Below are 23,304 nucleotides of genomic sequence, written 5' to 3'. Positions count from 1 at the left end.
GTACTTGTTAGAAATGGAGGGAGAGGCAGCCCAAAGCATATTTATGAAGCACTTAACATTTACTTAGTGAGATCCATCCCATGGTCTGGAAAGTCTGAGAACTAATGTATCCAAAAGGGAGACAATTATAGCTTTCAAAAGGCTAGTTAATTTACTAAATTCAGTCTGTGACCAATCTCTGGAGAAGAGTCTGAGAAGAGTCCAGTGCAGTGGGCCAAATCTCATGGGCAGTACCCGGGAGTACGTGAGGTTGTGAATTCAAATGGGAAAGCTGTATTTGGAAATGGCTCATATCAAACCTGGAAATGAAAAGTTTGGAAGTGTCACATTAAAGTGAACCAAACAATGGACTAGGCATTCCGAGGCTTGAATCTAATTTCCACCGTGATCCCTAACGGGTCTACCAACATTGGGCAAGCCATCAGTTTCCTGACCTATAAACGTAGACACAACATTTTCCATTTTTATTTTTTTTCAAATAAAAGCTTATAACTAAGCCTAATTTATAAAGTAGATAAAGACAGAACTATTCTCTTGGAAACTGCAAGCTGGAGCCAGGGCTCTGGCCAGTATTACTTTATTCCTCTCCTCTCCACAGCCCATCATCTTACCACCATGATGTGCCAAGCAGAGGGCAACGTAAATATTTTGGGATGGTAGCTGAGGTTTCTGGAGTTCTAATTTTTTTTTTTTTAAATGGAGTTTTGTTCTGTCTCCCAGGCTGGAGTGCAGTGGTGAGATCTCAACTCACTGCAACCTCCGCCTCCCGGTTCAAGCGATTCTCCTGCCTCAGTCTCCCAAGTACCTACAGGTGTGTACCACCACACACAACTAATTTTTTGTATTTTTAGTAGAGACAGAGTGAAATTGGCCAGGATGGTCTTGAACTCCTGACCTCATGATCCACCTGCTCAGCCTCCCAAAGTCCTGGGATTATAGGCATGAGCCACTGTGCCTGGCTGGGGAGTTCTAATTTTTTAAGGCAAAACACACAGAGAACCCTGTTTTGCTTGATGGGATACCCACAGAAGCATCCAGTATTAAAAGAGGGATTAATTAGTACCTGAAAATTCTATGTGAAAAAGTAACCTGGGTTATTTTAATGTAGCCTCTGAATGATGTTATAAGAGTTCATAGGATAATTTGAAAATGAGCTTTAAGCTCAAAATAAAATTTGAAAGCTCTACCTTTCCTATGGCCATTTTGATGCTCCTCCTTTTTTTTAAGCACAGAGCAGTTTCTAATCTGCACTGCACTTTTATATGTGTTATCTCACATGTGAGTATCTGAACAACCTCACTGCTTCATGCTGTCCTGACTGAAGGCAGTTTGAGAGAAACCTTCAGTATCTTTCAAAGATTTCTTTCTTGTAAAGAAAAGGGAAGGGCTAGGTGTGGTTACTCATGCCTCCTATAATCCCAGCACTTTCGGAGGCCAAGGCGGGTGGATCATGAGGTCAAGAGATCGAGACCATCCTGGTCAACAAGGTAAAGCCCCGTCTCTACTAAAAATACAAAAATTAGCTGGGCATGCTGGTGCTCAACTGTAGTCCCAGCTACTCGGGAGGCTGAAGCAGGAGAATTGCTTGAACCCAGGAGGCGGAGGTAACAGTGAGTCAAGATCGTGCCATTGCACCCCAGCCTAGGTAACAAGAGCGAAACTCCATCTCAAAAAAAAAGAAAGAAAAGGGAAGAAAGTTGCTATCTGAAGAAGCAAGACATTCCACTTGACACTGTCAACCTTGAACCTGTAGACAAATAGTCTTGACAAAATGGTCTCTTCACCCTAGCTTAATCCTCATGTGCCATGGGAGGGACGTGGTAGGAGGTAATTTAATCATGAGATTTTTTTTCCCCATACACTCTAGAGGTGTAGAGAGTTGATGCAGCTTCCAAAAGCTGTTTGACCATGAATAGAAGGTCTTGCACGTTTATAGATTGCCCATTTTATGCTCTGGATTTGGGCATCCATTGCTTGTGTATTTAAGGCTATTAATGATTCTAAACCTCATCCTCCTGTGTTATCTTCTTTTATTGCAAGGGCTATGAGGAGAAAAGGGAGATAAGGAGAGAGGCTGATGTTGGGGAGAAAGTGCCTCTATGACAGAGCTAGAGAATGGATCAGCTTAAGTCACTATGAAGTCTTCTAAACAGTTTAGAATTTTGAAAGAAACTGTGGAAACATTCAGCAGTTATGTACTCACCCTCTGTGTCCTTCCCCCCAAAAATGTGGTGGTAATGTTATAAAGACAGGAATCAATTTAAAAATGAGAGAAGAGCTGACAATGAAATATGAATTAGAAGTGCAAATTTGAGGGAAATATTACATGATTTATAAAACCCATAACATGAAGCTAGGATGAGGTATTTATTACCAGATAGAGAAATTTATTTTCCTACCACTCTATTTCCTTAAAAGGAAGTAAATTCAGCCACATGACAACTGCTCCCATTCACGAATGACAGTTACTTCATATTTTGATTTCTAACTTTTTTTTAGTCCTTAAATTACAATTTTAGTGTTTCTTTTTGTTCTGCCCCTTTGACCTAGCCTGGAAAATCTGAAGGACATTTATTTCTTTTTATTTTCACTCCAAAAAGCCTTTACATTTTTTTTTCTAAACTTGATGTACAAAAATAATGATATTTTAAAAACATATGGGTGAAGGACATTTTCATTTGCAATAAGACAATGTAATCATAATTAAAATTAATAGTTTAAGGAACATTAACTTTTATCCTTCTTAAAAAATTCAGTGGCCAGGCACAGTGGCTCATGCCTGTAATCCCAGCACTTTGAGAGGCTGAGGCATGAGGATTGCTTGAGCCCAGGAGTTCAGGACCAGCCTGAACAACATACCAAGACTCCACTAAAAAAAAAAAAAAAAAAAAATTAGCCAGGTGGGGTGGCATGCACCTGTAGTCCCAGTACTGGGGAGGCTGAGGAGAGAGGATCACTTTAACCCAGGAGTTAGAGCTTGAAGTGAGCGGTGACTGTGCCACTGCAATCAAGCCTGGGTGACAGAGCAGATTTTGTCTCAGATATAAATAAATAAATAAGTAAATAAATAAAAATAAAGTGGTTTATAATAATTATAAATTATCTACCATTTATCATATATAGAAGGACTTGTAAATTTATAGACTGTACATCTTATGGCCTAGACTCAGGCATCCAATGTTCATTGATAACAAATGCAGTTCCTGACAAGAGTGTGCTAGTCTAGAGCTAACAGAGCATGCAGCCAATGCAGCCAATGCACCCAATGTACCTAGTGTTTGGGGATCCACTCTAGAGGTGTAGAGAGTGGATGCAGCTTCTAAAAGCTGTTTTGCTCTCCATCCACTGTCTGTGTACTGCAACAATCTCATGCTTATGTGCCCATGTTAAATGTTTTGTTATTTTATATATCATTTAAAAATTGATAAAAGCAAAACTCACTAAATACCTATATGGCAGCTAATACATATAGTATCAGTATTCTATCTGTTCTGGTGTTTCAATCCAAAAGCAGTTCAGCAATAAGTTTTGGCAGCTAAAGAAAACCCTTTACTGATTACAGGAACCTTGTATAGTGCAAATGAGCACAAGAAATATATTCCTCAACCCTGTGTAACAATATATTGGTGATGTTTTATACAGAATTTAAAATAAAATGGCTTTCTTTTCCAAGATAATTTTTGTGTTATAGCTACAAACATCTTTTTTTAAACATTATTTAAAGTCAGTTCCTCTTTAAAGTGATCTTATTTTTCCAATATGAAGTACCCCATAGCCCAGAGAGCTAACTCTTATTAAACGCTTACTATATGTCAGACACTGTTCTCAGCTTGTTATATATTTTATCTCAGTTAATTTTACAACAATCTTATGAGGCAGGGATTTTTATTATCAGCATTTACCTAACTTGCTGAAGTCACACAGATAAAGATGGGTGAGGACAAGATTTGAACCCGGACAATCTGACTTCAGAATCACTATAGTAAGTCACTACATGGTACTTCATGGATTAAGATCTGAGCTAGATAATCTCTTAAGGCATGATACAGAAAAAGATTACACAACTATGATTGAAATATTTACTTCATCTCAAACTCTGTTTCCTCCATCTTAAATTATTAAGGCTTAAGAGTATAAGAAAACAAATTATGTATGTGATATGGTTTGGCTGTGTCCTCACCCAAATCTCATCTTGAATTATAGCTCTCATAATCCCCATGTGTCTTGGGAGGGACATGGTGGGGAGTAACTGAATCGTGGGGATTTTTTTTTTCCCATGCTGTTCTCGTGACAGTGAATAAATCTCATGAGATCTGATGGTTTTATAAAGGGCAGTTCCACTCCACACACACTCTTGCCTTCCACCATGTAAGATGTGCCTTTGCTCCTCCTTTGCGTTCTGACATGATTGTGAGGCCTCCCCAGCCCTGTGGAACTGTAAGCCCATTAAAACTCTTTTTCTTTATAAATTACCCAGTCTCAGGTACTTCTTTATAGCAGTATGAAAACAGACTAATACAGTATGACTTTCTCTAACAAAGAATCATCATCTGGGAAGAAATATTAATATTTATAAAAAGTACTTAAGCTTTCCAGATTACTGCAATATCTGATGGTTTTCTGGAACTGGAGTTTTCTAGAGTGGATGGAGCTTCTCCATCACCAAGGGTACCACTCTAGCACAGCTCTTTTTACCTTCTATTTTGGCCACAATGATATAACATTTTGCCACTGTATCAAAAAAGAAACCTCAATATATGTTGGGGAAATGTAGACATAAAACACAGAGAGATGACTCACACATATGGGCCTTTCTTTAGGTTCTGAATTAGGCTGGGGTGACCCAGAAGATCACTCACTGCTGGGCTAGAAGACCCACTTCTTATCTGGATTTTAAAAGACCTGAAAATGTATGGTTCAAAGGAAGTTCCATAAAGTCTAGCATCCCCTTGAAGAATCTCATCTGCATAAATGTTAGGCACTTTGTGAATTTGGAACTCAAGCAGGTTCTCTGAGTTCCCTGGATCATGGAGGTTTAGTACTAGATGGCACCTTGGGGACTGGCTTCTTTAATTCTTCATCATTTTGCCAATGAGGAAATCAAAGAACAAAGAGATTATAATGAGTTTGCATGATGTCCCAGAGCCTGCCAGTGATAACACTCCAATGGAAGTATGTTCTCTGGCTTTAATTTCAGGATTTTTCAATGGACGGAGTTGGCCTTCATTCCAAGCACAGCCACTGACCTTTTCGATAGGTGATTGTGAGTCTGTGACCTTTTCCTCTCTCTCTCTTTATTGGCAAGAATTCTGGGCAGAGGTTGCCACCCTGACTTACAGTTATCTGGTCATGCAGCTGTATGCTCAACACTCTATCAAGTAACAGCAGATAACTAAAAAAAAAAAAAGCCCACATTCAATACTACATGCAATATTACTAATGTTTTTTATTAATGTTTTTAACTATCTGTAACATTGGAGAATATTGCTTATTGATAAATACATATATAACTAAAATCTTATTTTTACCCACATCTTTAAGAAGCATGGATGGAGAAAAACATGACCTAAAACACTTCTTCATTTTTTTACCCATGATCAATTTAAATGTAGATTTTGGGGAAATATTATATATTTTTGTTTGTGAAGTGTTTGCATTAAACCAATGATAGTCTTCAGTAAGTCCTACTTGCAAAGAAAGAACAAAAAAAGACATGTTGAGAAGTTTCTACAGCTCTGAGATTTGGCATGCATGTTCACACTAGTGTCTGCCAAGCCTGGGTGTGGCATCCTATAGGTAACATGACATACCAGGAGCAGCTGCAACAACAGCACCAACAGAAGCAACAGGTGTTGTTAGGCCTCTGGTTTCCAGGCGCTTGAGACACAGCAGGTGTTCCTTCATTTTGGGACTGCTGCCTTTTTCTCATTTCAGCTACTTCAGGACCCAGTTGGCTGAAAGAGAGAAAAAAACATTGAGTATGAAGAAAGCAGTAAGAATAAGTTGCCTATGCTGAAGGAAGGCTCATTTCACTAAAGAAGGAGGGAGATAATTTAAGAAAAGGTAAAACAAGGAAGCTTGAGAAGTCAACTGAAAATTCTCAGGAAAACTTTTCAGAAGAATACACTAAAAGCTTTGGGGAGGAATGTCTACCATGATCTGCTGCATACAATTATAGAAATAAAGTTGCCACATAATCAAAATTGTTGGTAAAGTAAATATGATAACGTTTGAAAACTTATTTTTAACTTCCTTCTTTACTCAACCATGATTAAATCTGCCTTTTTTATGAACACCATTCAGTGATGATAGAGATAGGTACATGTAAGTCATTTTTCCACTAATGTTTACAGTAAGGTAAATTGAGCTTTATAAATGATTGTTGCATGGTTTCTAACTAAATAAGATTAAGAGGAATATCAAGTTTATTTTTGGGCGCCCTCTCACTTTCTTTGAAACACTCAATATCCTTTTTGGCACTTTTGACTCATCCTCCAGGGGCCTGATCTTAATAACATTACCAAAGGGCCTTATTTTCTGTTAGGTGTCAGTGTTGCAGAGACACCAGCTTCTCTTCCTCCATCCCTCACATTTATTTTTATTTCATGAAGACTTGGGGGAAAATAAAAAGTCATCAAATTCAAGAGAATTACTCTGGTGGAATTTATATATCATGGCAGATAAAATAAATATTAGGATAAAGAATGTTCTGTGATCTTACAAATAAGGCCAAATGAGTTGCCACCTATTTATAGGACCAATCCGATCTAAGACTGTGTTGAGTATTAAAATAAAAAGTTTTGTGTTAGAATAATATCACATTTAGCATGAACTCTTAGCAAAGGAATGCAATCTATTGAATGTTTTTCATAAAAATTCAATGTATATAAATCATACACATATATTGTCAAATGTGTGGCCGAGAGCAGTACTTATTAAAGCTATAAAGTGCTTCAGGTTATTTTGGCATTATAAGCTCATTTTTTAAAAAATGTTATTTTCAGTTCTGAATACAAAGATAAACGCTTAAAAAATACTATGTTCTTGAAAACTAGATAAACATATATTTTGACCAGAAACAGAACAGAATACCACAGTGGTAGGTAAATGGAGTCTAAAGCCACAGTCATTCTGCAATTCAGGTATTGAAACAGAAAGGGGCAAAGGTCCCACACTCCAGTGAGGTGTCAGATGCTCCCCTAGGAGGAGTGGGAGACCAGTTCCAGGTTGCCTGCATAAAATCAGGGGCTGTGGTTGTGCCATTCATAAAAAGATACTGAAAAAAATAATCTCTACTATTCAGCAATGCCTAGCTAAAGAAAGGGTAGGATGCAGAGAAAGCCATCCAGATTAGACTTCAGTCAACCAGCTTATTTGTGCAGTGACTGGGTCAGGGAATTTTCCAAAACCACTGCCAGATGGAAGGGAATCCCGAGATACTGATAAAAGAGCTGCTTCATGACTAAAATCTTGAAGGATTAGTGGAAACAAATGAAATGCATTACATTATGAAGAGTAAGTGACAGTAAGAAATACATCTCTAATTCAATGTGTTACCTGAAAGCAAAAATCTGTATTAACACCAGAAAACAGATAACCAACTCAGCAATTAGGAGATGAGTATATTCCTGATCAAGTGCTAATTAACAGAATCACCTAAAATTAGTTTAACAAACATATATTTAAGATAAACAATGTGATAAAGAATACAATTTAAATGGTAGAACAAGAAATTATAAAACATATCTGACTTCCTGTTTTCCAATTTGGATGCCGTTTGAATACTTGCACCTCCATGTTTACTGCAGCACTATTCACAATAGCCATGATATAGAATCAACCAAGGTGTCCAAAAACAGATTATTGAATAAAGAAAATGCGGTATATATACACCATGGAATACTATTTAGCCATTAAAAAGAATGAAATCCTGACATTCACAGCAACATGGATGTAGCAGGAAGACATTATATTAAGTGAATTAAGCCAGGAGCAGAAAGTTAAACACCATACATTCTCACTCACATGTAGAAGTTTAAAAAGCAGTGATTTCATAGAAGTAAAAAGAAGGACACAGCATACTAGAGGCTGGGAAAGGTGGGCGTAAGGGAGAGATATGGAGAAATTTTTTAAGGGATATAAAATGGCAGTTAGATAGGAGGAATAAGTCCTAGTGTTCTACATCACTATAGGATGACTAAAGTTAACAATAATACCTAGTTTCAAACAGTGGAAGGAGGACATTGAAAATTCCCAACACAGAGAAATGATAAATGTTTGAGATGATGAATATGCTAATTACCCTCACCTTATCACTATACATTTTATTTCCTGGAACATCATTATGTACCCCAGGAATATGTATAATTATTGTCAATTAAAAATAAACAATAAAATCAAATAAATTATAAAACAAAAATTGACAAATATGAAATAAGAAAAGACATAATGGAAATGTAAAAAACACACATAGCTATTTAAAGATTTACACATACTCATCTCTTTCCAAAAGAATCCCAAAGATGGTGCCAAGGAATATACTCAGAATTCAACAAAGAACGATAAAAAGCTAAAACAGGAAAAGAGCATTGAGATAAGCAGACTAGTAACACTGAAAGGCTCTAATGTACACCCAACAAGCTTTTCTTCATAAGGGGAGAAATAACAGATTGTCAGGAAATTCATAATTTTTATTTTATTTTTTTAAAGACAGAGTTTCACTGTATCATAATGGCATGATCTTGGCTCACTGCAACCTCTGCCTGCCAGGTTCCAGCAATTCGCCTGCCTCGGCCTCCCCAGTAGCTGGGATTACAGACATGCACCACCATGCCCACCTAATTTTTTTTTTTTTGCAGTTTTAGTAGAGACGGGGTTTCACCATGCTGGTCAGGCTGGTCTCAAACTCCCAACCTCAGGTGATCCGCCCATCTTGGCCTCCCAAAGTGCTGGGATTATGGGCGTGAGCCACTGCACCCGGCCCAGGAAAGTCATAATATTTTAAAGAAAATTGGCCAAAAACTCCCTAGAACTGGAAGAAAATAAAACAGAAAAAAGCCTCACATAAAGGAGTGTACCACATGCTGAGTAGGATGAATAAAAATCAAAATAAATCTACACTTATACACAAAATTGTAAAAAAGCACCTAGAAGATAAAGACAAAAGCTGAATTAGCCACACAGAAGTAATACTTTAATTTGATTGACTGTAGACTTTCCATGAGCAATATATTAGATGCTGAAGAAGATGGACAATGGAGTAATGTGCTTCAAGTGCTGAGAGATAATAATCATCCTACAGTTTTATATGCAGCTAAATGAAATTTCAAGAGTGAAGATTATTTCTAATAAACTCACTGAGTTGATTACTCAAATATTTGCTGGAATCTACTTCAATAGGAAGAAAACAAAATTAGAGGAAAGGAGTAGAATATAAGAAACAGTAACTGAAATTGGTAAAATAGGATGCTGAACACATGACCTGGCTAGCAAAAGCTCATCTTTCTCTGTTTAGATACATTCAAGAATGAAATTTAAGATTATATCAATTAGGAAAATGGTGTGCTGCCCTAACCCTCTACTAAAATAGATTTTGCAGACATCACAATGTCCCCGTATTATTAAGTCCAAGAGTTATTTTGCCATCTCCTTCTGGGCCAACACTTTACAGTGCAATGGAACAAATTTGCCCCTCCAAAATCTGTTTGTTGAACTCCAGATCCCCATTGTGATGGTAATAATAGCTGGGGCCTTTGGGAGGTAATTAGCTCATGAGAGCTGAGCCCTCATGAAAGGAATTAGTGCCCTTATAAAGAGACCAGAGAACTGGATTGCTTTCTCCACCATGTGAGGATACAGAAAGACAACCTTCTGCAACCAGGAAGCAGGCCCTCACCAGACACCAAATAAGTTACCGCCTTGATCTTGGACTTTCCAGCCACCAAAACTGTGAGAAAGAAATTTACATTGTTTTTAAACTACCCAACTATGACACTTTGTCTATAGTAGTCCAGATTGACTAAGGCAGACACGGTGATAACTCCACCCTCTTTGAAATACTTTCTTCTCTTGCCTCCTGGGCACCACACTCACCAGTCTGCTTTCTCATCACTTCTTTGCAGTCTGCTTTTTTGTTTCCTTTTCATCTTTCTCACTTCCAAATTTTGAATGACTACAGTATTCTTTCTTCTCTATTACTTCTTTTTTAAATTTTTTTCTTTTAACGTATTTATGTATTTATTTTTCTTTTTTTTTGTAGAGATGGCGTTTCACCATGTGGGTCAGGATGGTCTCAATCTCTTGACCTGGTGATCCGCCTGCTTCAGCCTCCAAAGTGCTAGGATTACAGGCATCAGCCACCGCACCCGGCTCTCTATCACTTCTTTGATCAACTTATTGAGACTTCATTCGGTCTACCAGTTTTCTGTACAAAATTCTCAAATTTACATATCCAATGCACATAATTTTCCTGTATTCAGGAGGCATATATCCAACTAGCTACTCAACATCTTTACTTGGCTTTCTCAAACTTAACTTGCTCTAATCTGCCCTCATTCTCTTTTTCCAAAAACATGTTCTTTCCATAGTTTCCCCAATTTTAGTGAATGGAAAGCCTCATCCTTCTCATTATTCACATTAAAAAAAAATCCTGAACTCATGCTTGACTCCTCTATTTCATCCAGATGTCAAATCAGCAGATCAGCAAATGTGAGACTTCTTAACTGGTATCCTCTACCCATCTTCTGTTTTTACCACTTCCTATCTCCTTCTATTCCAATTCCATTTTCTATTCTCAAGACAGCAGCCAGCATGAGCCTTTCAAATGTAAGTCAGATAATTTCAGCAAAGACTCTTCCATTCAAACCCAATCCAAATCTTCCAAGTGGCTTACCATCTTTTTTTTTTTTTTTTTTTTTTTGAGACACAGTCTTGCTTTGTCACCAGGCACCAGGCTGGAGTGCAGTGGCGCGATCTCGGCTCACTGCAACCTTCGCCTCCCAGCTTCAAGCAATTCTCCTGCCTCAGCCTCCTGAGTAGCGGAGATTACAGGCATGCCATCATGCCCAGCTAATTTTTACATTTTTAGTAGAGATGGTGTTTTACCATGTTGGCCAGGATGGTCTTGATCTCTTGATCTCGTGATCTGCCTGCTTTGGCCTCTCAAAGTGCTGAGATTATAGGCGTGAGCCACTGCACCTGGCCACCATCTTATTCAGAGTAAAGTTCTTACAATCTTCTTTTGTGTTACTTCCCGGAATGTATCTCCATTTCTCTGCAACTTGCTCTCCATTTCAATCACAATGGCATCCTTGCTGCTCCTGAGCTCTGCCTAGTACAATTATGTGTCAAGAGCTTTGCACTTGTTCCACACTTAGGGCTTCACTCCTTCAAGTATTTACTGAAATGTTACATTCTCCTTGAAAACTTCATGACCATCTTATTTGAAAATGAACTCCCTCATCTCATCCCCAGTATGACCAATAGCCATTTCCTATTTGTTTCCATATAATATATCATCATTAGTCATACTACAAGTTTTACCTGTTTGATTGTCTAACCAAGTAGCCAATAAATTTGATGAAGGTAGACACTTTTGTCTGTTTTGTTCATTGTTGTAATAATGCTTGGCACATACTAGGTACAGAAATATTTGTAGAATGGTGGATTTTACTGCATTCCTATTAATGATAAGAAGAAAACAATAAAGTCAATATACCCAACATTCAAAATTGTTAATTCTGCAGCTGATGCAATAAAATTTAAAAAAAAAATTGGAAAAGAAAATACAAATTTTACTATTTACAAATGATATGGTTATTTACATAAAAATTTCAAGAGATTAGGCAGATAAGTATTAGCAGCAGTTCAAGAGGGATGCTAGGTTAAGTTTTAAAATATCAAATGCTTCTAATATACTAGCAATAATAAATTCAAATATACGAGAGAAATAAAGGCATAGTTCAAATCAATAGCAAAACCAAAAAGTAACTGGTAAAATTTCTAACAAAAGTTGTACAAGAACTTTATAAAAATAATATAAAACTTTATCAAAAATATAAAATAAGACTTGGATACAGAGTTAGGTTATCTTCTCAAGTGGGAAGACCAATTATCTTTAACGTCTTGATTTTCCTAAATTATTTTATAAATTCAATGTGATTGCAATAAAAATTCTAATTGAGTAATTTGTGGAATTTAACAAATGAATTCTAAAACTTATATGGAAGGCTGAAGGGCAAAGTATAACCAAGACATGTCTGATAATAAAAATAAGTGGGGGTATTTGTTCTATCAATAATATAGAATCATAATAATTATGCAATGGCATGGGAACAGATATGTAGATCAAAATAATAAAACTCTCAGAGAGCTGAGACAGTGACACTTAGGCATTTATGCAATCCTGGCTTAAATTAGAGAATGATTCTTTATCATTCAGAAATGACAGACTACTCAAAAATGGTGTTGAGATATTTGTACTTCTATGTAAAAAATTACACCTCCAAGTGATAATACATGCAAAAATAAACTCAAAAAATGAATTAAAAAAGTGTTACAAATTCTAAAACTGCCATAAAAATGTAGACTATAGCTTCAGAGCAGTAAAGGATTTCTTACTATGAGACCAAGCTCAAAAGGAATTTATTTTTTACATAGCTTAATTTAATAAAAACTCTTGAGTATATAAGGAAACCAAAAATAAAATAAAAATAGAGAATCATACTGGAAGATGCAAAGGACTACTATCCATAATAATAAGTAACACTGCAATTTAACAATATAAAAATCTAACTGAAAAACAGCAAACAAATGTGCAGGCAGTTTATAAAAGAGGAAAATATAAATACTCCAAATTAAATGAATAGATGCTCAGAACTATTAATCAGAGAAATGTGAATAAAAAAGTATTCCACATCTAAATGTTCCACAGTTAAAAAGTCACACAATATCAATTTTGGAAGAGTACTTGGGTAAATTAAAAACTCCTCACACTAATGGTAGTAATATACATTGAGAAATCACTTTGAAGAACAATATTGACTACATGTAGTTAACAATACACATAACCTATGACAAATTCCATTTTTATGTTTATACATTGGAGAAACTCAAACTTGTATATGGGGACACTATTTACAGTATGTTTAACACCTTAAATTTGAAAGAACCTGTTATGGACTGAATGTTTATGTCCCCCTCAAATTCATATGTTGAAATGTTATCCTGAATGTAATGATATTTGGAGGTGGGGCCTTTCAGAGATAATTAGGTCATGAAAGCAGAGCCCTCATGAGAGAGCTGGTTGTTCTCTCCATGTCAGGACATGGAAAGAAGATAGTCATCTACAACCAGGGCCTCACCAGACATCAGATAGGTCATCACCTTGATCTTGAGCTTTCCAGTCTCCAGAACTGTGAGAAATAAATGTTTGTTGTTGATAAGCCACCCTACATATGGTATTTTATTATAGCAGCCCAAACTAAGACAGAAATTGGTTATGAGAAGTAGGGTGCTGCTATAACAAATACGTAAAAATGTGAAAGCAGCTTTGGAACTAACAAAGAGTTGTGAAGTACATCTAGAAGAAGCCAAGACTGTCATGAAGGGACTTCTAAAGGCGATTTGGTTAGGACTTAGAAAGAAAAGCAAAAAGCTGTAGAGAAAACTTCCATCTTCTGAAATAATACATATGTAATCATGGGCAGAATGTTAGTAGAAATATGGATAGTGAAGGCCATTTTGATGAATTCTTAGACTGAAGTGAAAACATGTTATTATCCTCACTAACACTGTAAATTTCACTGTCCTTTTCTCCATCTTGTGCAATAAAGAACAGGCAATCCTTGTTATTAAGCAGCAAACAACTTGGCTGAATTGTGTTTATATTATTAGTGTTTTGTGGAAACTAGGACTTATGAACAATGAAGTTGGATATTTAGCTGAGGACATTTCTAAGTAAAGTATTGAAGGAACGGCTTTGTTCCTCCTGTTTAGTAAAATGTGAGAAGAGAGAAATGATGTGAAGAGGGACTTATCAAACAATAAGGAACTAGAACCTATGAACTTGGAAAATTCTCAGCCAATACATATTGCACAAAATGAGAAAGGATGTTTAAAAGAGAACACTAAAGAGTATTACCAAGCCACCATTTGATAAGAAGATTAGCATGGTATAAAGCATAGACTGAATTAGCTACCTCAGCAGGAGAACTGCCAGTTTGAACTGAACAGTAAGGATATGGGAAGGAACAAAGAAAGGTTGTCAGATTTTTTTTTTTTTTTTTTTGGATTTTACAGGGAAGACCATAAAGCTTTTCAGCTGCAAACATGACCTATTCTTCAAGACAAAAGAAGAATGACCACAAAAAAGTGATTCAGAGATCATCATGGCTTCTTCCTATGTTTCAAAGAGGGGGGATAATTGCCTTACTTTCAACAAGTTAGATTACCTCCAATCAAAGGCATGGGGGTAGGACTGGGAGGAGCTGTGGAGGTTTAGTGCCTGACCAGCAGAAACTTGGGACTGAGCACTTGGCAGAGCTGCAGAGAAAGACCTCAATTCTACTGGGTCTGGAAAATGGGACCTCTGCCCCAGTGGGCTTGGAGTGCACAGCATCAAGCACAAGAGGATTATTCTTCAGCCCTGAGATACGGAGTTGGACTTGCTAGGTTTTGGAATTACTTAAAAGCTGTCACTCTTTTCTTCTTTCCTATTCATTTTCTTCTGGAATGGGAATATCTATTCTACACCTGTCCCACTACTATAGTTTGGAAGCACATAACTTATTAGGTTGGTTGTCATTAAAAGTGGCAAAAATCACAATCACTTTTGCACCAGCCTAATATTTGGTTTTACATGTTCATAATTGGATAGGAGTTCTTCTCTCAATAAATCACACCTTGAGTATCACTCATATCTGGGTGATCATATACTGGAACCTCTATTTGCTTCCACTTCCTGTGCACCACTGCAAACTGGTGCTGAGGGAATTGCCATAGGTTTATCAGTAAATACGGAAGAGAAAAATCTGTCTGTTATTTCATTCTTTTCCTTGAGTTCACCAATTCTAATTTTTAAGCCAAATACATTTTCTTAATGTTATAAATTTAAAAAATGAAAAGTTATGTAAAGTGAAGCATAACTATGGATTGAAACTGTCAAATATTTTTGAATATGTGGAGGTCAATTCTTTTTTCCTCTGCCCTAACTCCCTATGGAGGAAGAGTATCAAAAAACCATTTGATTTCACATGGTAGAGAACAAAGCAGGAAAGGAGAAACTGGTCTTCCCTTTGCAAAGATGGACATACTGGTGCACAAAACTGGGACTTCAGTTTTTTTATTTATTTTTATTTTTTAGCTGAGCAAGGATGGAAAGTGTTTTACAGCTGGCATCCCATCAGTCACCTACAGGAACACTTCATCTAGTCCTTATCATGAGGTGCTGGGAAAGCTGATATGAAATAAATACTAATGGACCCAGCATACTGGTTTTCCCCTCAAATCTTAGATAAATTTATTAACAAGGAATACACATAAATCAGGTGTACTAATGAGAGAAGGTTATTTCTTTGTCATGCATTAGTTACATCTTCCAAGAAATGAGGGGAAATTCTTCTCTTACTTCTCACTGTCCACAGTTTTACTTATTTCCCTTCCCCAGTGTCAGGTGCTACAATCAAAACCATCTCATCAGTTGAACAATGAGCCAAATAAAACAAAATATAATGCTAAAAAGATAAATTTAAGGATATGAACGTGGATCTAAAAACACTGTTTAAGGCTAGGATGGGAGAAACATGGTTTAACTGGAGCATATGAAAAAGTCTGGGTAATTTATTGGACAGTAAATTCAGTATTAACCAACAGTGTGATATTAAAATAGTCAATGAGAATTTAGAATGCATTAACAGAAACTTATTTTCTAAAAGAAGATGTGATAGGTCTTCTCTGGGCTGATTCACTTATGTTCATGACAATTTAAAAAATAAATTGAAATGTGTTCAGAAGACTGAAAGGAGGAGTTAATGAAAATTCATGAGCCTCTCATAAGAACACTACCTTTAGAACAAAGGTGTTTCCTCTAAAGAAGAGAAAGATAATCAGAATCATAATTTTCTAATCACTGAGGTGATGCCACATAGAAGAGGATAAGAGGATACGCATTCACTTGTAAGATCCCAAATGTTAGAAGACGGATTAACGAATAGAAGTAACAGAAAGACCCTTGCTTCCATATATGGAAAGTCTGACTGATAGATAATATCTTAACTCACCTGTAAGATGAGCCTCAAGCCAAGAATTCTTGAGCATTTAAGTTACTGGTGAACAAGTCCTTAAAAGAGGTTGATTTACAGGGGCCTCAAGTTTATACAGATGATTAGATAGAAAATCTCTCTTGGTTCTGAGGTTACTGTTCCTTATATGGGATGCCTAAGCTAACTGCTCTCTTCAGAATACAGCTGAGAGGGAGATGGTGAATCCCTATTTCTATCAATTTGTACATTCTTTTAGATTATATTGTCAATTTTTGAGCATTGACTAATATTATTCTTCACCCTTTTGTTTAGATATTGTTTTCCAATAGGATTGTAAACCTCTTTTTTTTTTTTTAAATAATTCAGTCTCCGCGGAGACTATCAAAAATTGCCACTGCCAACTATATTTCAAGTCGTCACGGCGGGGTATTGGGAAACGTTTTCAATTAGCAATAATTGTGCCTCGGATAAACCTTATTGGCTATGATACTGCCACTGCACAAAGTTTAGGATTGTAAAACTCTTAAGAGGAAGGAGTGTGTGTGTATTTTCCTGGAATCTTAGTAGTGTTCTCTGTGTATTGTAGATCTAAAATAAGTATTAATTAGTGAGGATGATGAATAGAACAAATTTCTCTGATTATTAAAAATATCAATTTTCTCAAGGCAGAGATTTGGAAGTTTCACATACAATTCTTATGGCCCTAACGCACAGAGTCAAGTTTGAATGGTGCTCCTCACTCTTTCCTAAAGTACTCCTCATAGAGGATAGGAAAATTGAAGTCTGAATGATCTGCTGCAATGTAAACATTCATATTTTATCTTAAAATCCACATAAAATCTGGGTATTTTTATGTCTATCATATATAAATATAAAAATAAAAGCTTCATATTCTTAACTTTGGTAGAAAAAGAATGCTTCTCCATCTTTCTAAATGGTCGAGATGCTGTTGCAGTAAGATCAGTTTTGGAAAATTAGGTTGAATTGGAACAGAAATGACTCTACATATCAGAATTAGTTCTCATCTCACTCTTGAAGCCACCAAATTTTTAGGATTAAAACTTACAAATATACACATGGCAGTCTCCTGTATCACCACTCCAAAGCTGTATTACAATATGGTGAGTAAACAAGCTCTACAGTCAGGCTGTCTCTGTACAAATCTTGCCTCTGCTATAATCAACTGGATGACTTTTGGTTAGTTACTTAACCCAGCAGTCCCCAACCTTTTTGGCACTAGGAATCAGTTTCATGGAAGACAGTTTTTCCATGGATGGGGTGGGGGATGGTTTTGGGATGATTCAAGCACATTACATTTATGGTGCATATTATCTCTATGATTATTACATTGTAATATATAATGAAATAATCATGCAACTCACCATAATGTAGAGTCAGTGGAAGCTCTGAGCTTGTTTTCCTGCAACTAGACACTCCCATCTGGGGGTGTTGGGAGACAGTGACAGATCGTCAGGCATTAGATTCTCATAAAGAGTGTGGAACCTAGATCCTTCGCATGTGCAGTTCACAGTAAGATTCGTGCTCCTATGGGAATCTAAAGCCACTGCTGATTTGACAGGAGGCAGAGCTCAGGTGGTAATGCTTGCTGGCCTGATGCTCACTTCTTGCTATGTATTCCAGTGCCTAACAGGCTGCAGACTCATACCTGTCCATGGCCCAGGGGTTGGGGACCCCTGACTTTACCTATTCTTATCATTGTTTCCTCATTGGCAGATAATAATTGATAATAACAGAACTTATAAGTACATCTGTTCTGCTATAAGGGCTGATTGAATTTGACACATAAATACTTGGAACAAATCTTTGCAATATAGTAAGTGGTCAGTATGTGGTAGCTCTTTCAAGGTGACACTGAGGAGAGTTGTTCATAATGTTGCCAAAAAGTTAGTGTGGTTCAATGTTTTAGTGCTACAAATGTTGAAGATTTTCATCAGTATCTTCCTGCGGAGAGATCATTTCACTTATATGGTGGGATGTAAAGTTTTTATATCCACTAGCTGGGATTTTCCTATCTCAGGGTTCTACACAAAGGCTTAGTCAGTGAGGAAGACAGACTAATGGTTTAGGTTATTATTTCACCATTGACACGGTACTTTTTACCACATGTGAATGAACGGAGTCTCAAGTGACTCATAGTACCCACAATCAACTCGTTATCCAACAATCAAACTTCATTATAATTGTAGCCGTCTTGTCAATGTTGTTGAAAGCATTCAGTTTTACCATGTAGTCGCTGATTCAGTGTGGAGCTGACAAAGTTATCTGCTAAATAAGCCAAATTTGTGAAGCCTGCTTTAGCACTGGAGTGGACAAGGAAGCAATTCACCAAATACAGATAGTTATTCTTAGTTGTGATGAATTTTCCCTGTGAGGAAAAGAAACTCACTTCTCAATTTAAAGTTTCTGATAACTACTCTGCTTCAGCAAAGCCAGCATATATCTATAGCTGAGCAAGTTTTCAATGTCACTTCTTAGTTCATGACCCATTTATCTAAAAAGAGTTGTCCTGGAGTACTACTACTACTCCTGGAAGGTTGTGCTTATTAGCACATTTTTTTTCAAAATCACCATTTTTATGATTATATTAAAACGATCAGAAATTCAAGAAATACATTCTTTGTGCATTCAGAGTGAATAATTGCTAAGAACATGGTTCTGGTCCATACTTTGGGAGATCAGAATCTGGCTCCATCAGTGAATATATTCATGTAGTTTCTTTTCCTACTTGATACATAATCTTCAGTGAAATGTCACTTGATGGTGAGTCAGCAAGTCTCTCTTCATGTTCACAATATTTACATATGTGTGTGTGTGTGTGTGTATATATATATATATAGACTGTAAAATAGTGGCTCTGGTGCTTGCACCTATTAAAGTACTGAATCAGATTAACACCAGCCGCCGCCTTGTTTTGGCTCATGTGTGTCTATTGGCTGCATTTAAAAGCATTATTTGACAGAGCTATTTGACAGGGGCACCTTGTGTAGCTCAGCTGCTAGTTTTTGTCCCCAGAAGGTTAAGCCATTTCTATGCCACAGGATGTCACAGTTTTTACTCTTATTATTCTGCACTTCTGTCAACTTTCTATTTGCTTCTTTTGACTGTGCTCTTTAGGGGGTATTGGCTCTGGAGTAAGAGAGACCTGGAATTGAGTCACAAAGTTCGGCCTTGTACTTACTGTGTGGCACTGAATTAGTTACTTAACCTCTGCCTTTGTTTGCAAAATGCGAAAATGATATTTACTTCAGTCAGTAATTGTAAGGAATAAAACAAACTCTATTTATTGCTAGTGTTTATTACCAACTGTAACAAGAAGCCAGGTGAAAAGCAGTCAATAATTTGTAATTGCTATTATAGCAATTGTTCCTAATGTTATTATTATTCCTGGGCTGACTTCTGTTTTCATATTTACAACAAATAGCTGATGATATTTCTTCAGAATTTCATAATGGATTTTTAAATATCAATGCAAGAGTGATAGATTTTTTTGGTAATTATCACACAAAAATTTTAACGTAAGTCAAAATTTGGGTTTTGCCATTCAAAATGTATTTCCTGGACCAGCAGGCAGCATTCCACCATCAGGGAGGTTGTTAGAAATGAGGATCTCAAGCCTCACCTGAGGCTTCCTGTGTCTGAATCTGCATATTAACAGCAGCAACCAATACAGAGTTACAGGTCAGGTGACTCATGTAGGCACTGAGACCTGGGAAATACTGGCTCAGGCCACACTGAGTTGTGGATCTGAAGGTCTCACCTACTAGGCATTGTGATTGGTGTGTAAGGGAAGTCTGTTTCCCAGAATCAGAAGGAAATGGAGTGTCCTAGAGAAGCCCCAAGTGGAAGAACAGATTAAGGGCTTGTTGAACTTCTGTGTATCACCCTCTCCTTCTGCTCTTTGGAGAAAAATAGGCCTTCTCAGTGTTCACACAGAGTACTGTGCATCTGACACTTTGAGTTGTATTTATGTACAAGTTGGCTTCTCTCACTGGACTTGGACATCCTAAACAGTTTTACCCTTTTTGGTATCACCAGCACCTGGCAGAGACACTTCCCCCCAGAAAATCTTTGCAGACCCTCCTGGCGTATGGGAAAGGTGCCCAGCACTGCTCCATCTTCTTTGGCCTGTAATTCCCTCCTGACTTAGAGCTTTGCCATTTGTAGGTTTTTCCTACAAGGCTCTGAGCTCTTTGAGGGCAGAGGCTGCATCATTCATCTTGGTACTCTTGGTACACAAGAAAAAATAATTATAAGTTTCAATTAAGCTCCAACCAACCACTGATATTTTGTGAGCTGGAGCCATTGTTCTATTTTTCTCAGAGAGAAAAAAATTAATTTAATGAGGAAAAATGTCTATAATAAGGTTTATTGCACATTTTTTTCCTTAAAATGTCAGTGCCTACTAATGTTTGTGTGTTTTGGAATTCTAAATTCATAATAAATCTATCACCCTTGCAGTGATATTTAAAAACCAATTATGAAATTCTTAACCCAGTATTACATTTAGAATACCCATCTAAAAATTATTTTGATGCTAATGTTATGAAAATGCCATGTGGTACGAAGCACCATGAATAACCTTGAGATCCAGAGAGTTCGGTAAATGTATGTTAAATGAGTGAAAAAAGGAAAAAAGAGGGCATCTTTCTAGTGTAGGTGAGCACTTAGGTTCTCTAAAGAGGCCAGATGTGTATAGTTAAAATGAAGAAGAAAGTCATTCAATTGCTTAGAAATTTTAGAAAGACTGGAAGACAAATATAGATAAAGTAATGCTTTTAAAAATCCAATTTTTACCTGACTTATTCAGGCTTTGTTTTCTTTTAGAACAGCAGCATTAGCTTAGGGTGAATGTCTTAATAGGGACAAAAATGCATTACAGTTAGATCAGCTTTTGTGAGAGACACTGCATGGTGACAACAAGAACCCTTAGAATGGCCCTATACCTTTCACTGTGCCACTCTAAAATAAAACCTCTGTTTTTAATATAGAGTCATAATATGTTTACTTAGAAAAATACTGACAGCATTTTCATCTATGTGACATGTTCATTTTGCGATTCATAAAACTGCTTTTCAGAGAGCAGACATGCTCAATATTTCAATACACATGAAGATAAGGTTAAAAGAAGGAAAGAAAGAAACCATTTAAAATGTGAAAAAAATTAATAGGCAAAACAAAAACAATAACATTTGAAAAAGAGTATTCCAGAGACTGTTTCCCCTAGTAACTATTATTCATAAAATTATTTAAGATACGTATACAACCAGGGATAACAGCTACAGAAACTCAACACAAGACAGTGTTTAAATATCTTAAATGGGAATGAAGAGAGAAATACTATGTGGAAATATACCCAGAACAAACTAAAACCCATGAAATGTATCCCATTTATGTTTGTGTTTAATGTAACATACCTTATTTTTTTTACAACTAAAACAATGTAGGTTACCTGTGATTCTCTTTTGTGCTTTAATGCCTATATATTGAAGAACAGCTTTGCATGGCCATCTCTCCAGATATTAAGCATATGAGAGTTAACATTATCTCTGCTTTCCAAAGTTACATTCTATATATTCTGTCTTAAACTAGTTGATATCTATATGAAAGATACTATCAAATAATAAGTTAACCTTTTCAAAAAATCCATGTTCTAATCAAGGTAAAAATTTGTTGGAGAGTGAATAAAGATTGCATTGAGAAGGTGGAGCAAGATGGCAGATCCCTGTGCCTCCCTCCCACCCTACTTTCACAAGGACACCAACTAACAACTATCTACACAAGAAAAGCACCTTGAAAGAACTAAAAATCAGGTGCACACTCACAGTACCTGGTTTAATATCATGTCACTGAAAGAGTTATTGAAGAGGTAGAGAAAAACAGGCTTCGACCATCAATGTAACCTACCACCTCTCCTCCCTACCCCCCAGCAATAGCCAGGTGCAGAGAGCATCTCTAAGCACTAAGAGAGTGACAGCACAACAATTGTAAGGCTTTGAACTCAGTGCTGTACTGTTACAGCAGAAAGGAAAACTGGACCAAATTCAGCTGATGCCCTCCCACAGAGGGAGTGCTTATATTAGCCCTAGCCAGAGGTGAATCACTGCTCCCAGAGGTTAGAGTTCGAGTTCCTTCAAACCTTGCCACTGCAGGCTAAAGTATCTTAGGGCCCTAATGAACTTGAAAGGCAGTCAAGGCTATAAGGACTGCAACTTTTACAGGAGTCCTAGTGCTTAATTTGGTGCAGGGACAGTTGACCAGAGGGTACGTTACCTATCAAGATGCCAGCCAGGGTGGCTACCTGCTACTGGAATGCTGTCATCCCCTGCTCTTCTAATCACAGGCTGTACACCTTGTGGCTCCAAAAGAGATCCCTTCCTTCCACTTGAGGAGAGGCAAGGGAAGAGTGGGGAAGACTTTGTTTTGCATCTTGGATATCAGCTCAGCCAAACAGAATAGGGCACTAATTGGAGTTGTGATATCCTCTTGTTAGGCCGTAGCTCCTGGACAACATTGCTAGATACACCCTGGGCCAGAAGACAGCCTGCTGCCTTGAAGGGAAGCACCCAGTCCTGGCAGGATTCATTACCTGCTAACTAAAGAGGCCAGGACCATCAAGGCAATACCTGTACAAGTCTGCAAGAATCACATCATTATTGGGCTTGGGGTACCCCCTAAAGCAGATACAGCTAACATCACAACACCTAAGACCTATCTGCAAAGTCTTCTCGAGAAGGAAGGGTACAAAAAAGCCCAGATGGTGACAACTACAATAAACACTTAACTCTTCAATGCCCAGACACAGACAAACATCCACAACTATCAAGACACTGTTGATGGTTGAAGGAAAAAAGAACCTCACCAAAGGAACTAAACAAGCCACTAAGGACTGATCCTGAAGAAACAGAGATATACGACTTTTCAGACAGAGAATTCAAAATAGCTGTTTTGAGGAAACTCAAAGAAATTCAAGATAACACAAAGAAGGAATTCAGAATTCTATCAGATAAATTTAACAAAGAAAATG

General features: G+C 37.0%; 1 protein-coding gene and 1 non-coding gene across 2 annotated transcripts in view; both read right to left on the bottom strand.

The window, feature by feature from the left end:
• Positions 1 to 23,304, bottom strand: part of RGS17 (regulator of G protein signaling 17) — a 120,696-nt gene that overhangs the window by 31,445 nt on the left and 65,947 nt on the right. The window contains exon 2 of the mRNA XM_032258807.1: positions 5,811 to 5,954. Coding sequence (XP_032114698.1) covers positions 5,811 to 5,929 — 119 coding nt within the window. The 5' untranslated portion in view covers positions 5,930 to 5,954. The remainder of the gene's footprint in view (positions 1 to 5,810; positions 5,955 to 23,304) is intronic.
• Positions 16,626 to 16,766, bottom strand: LOC116536941. The gene has a single exon (XR_004262891.1). It is a non-coding gene; the product is annotated as a U4 spliceosomal RNA (small nuclear RNA).

The sequence above is a fragment of the Sapajus apella genome, unplaced genomic scaffold, assembly GCF_009761245.1.
Source record: "Sapajus apella isolate SASKATOON/1434 unplaced genomic scaffold, GSC_monkey_1.0 scaffold105, whole genome shotgun sequence".
In the NCBI taxonomy this organism is placed as follows: Eukaryota; Metazoa; Chordata; class Mammalia; order Primates; family Cebidae; genus Sapajus; species Sapajus apella.
This window is presented reverse-complemented; position numbering and strand designations above follow the sequence as displayed.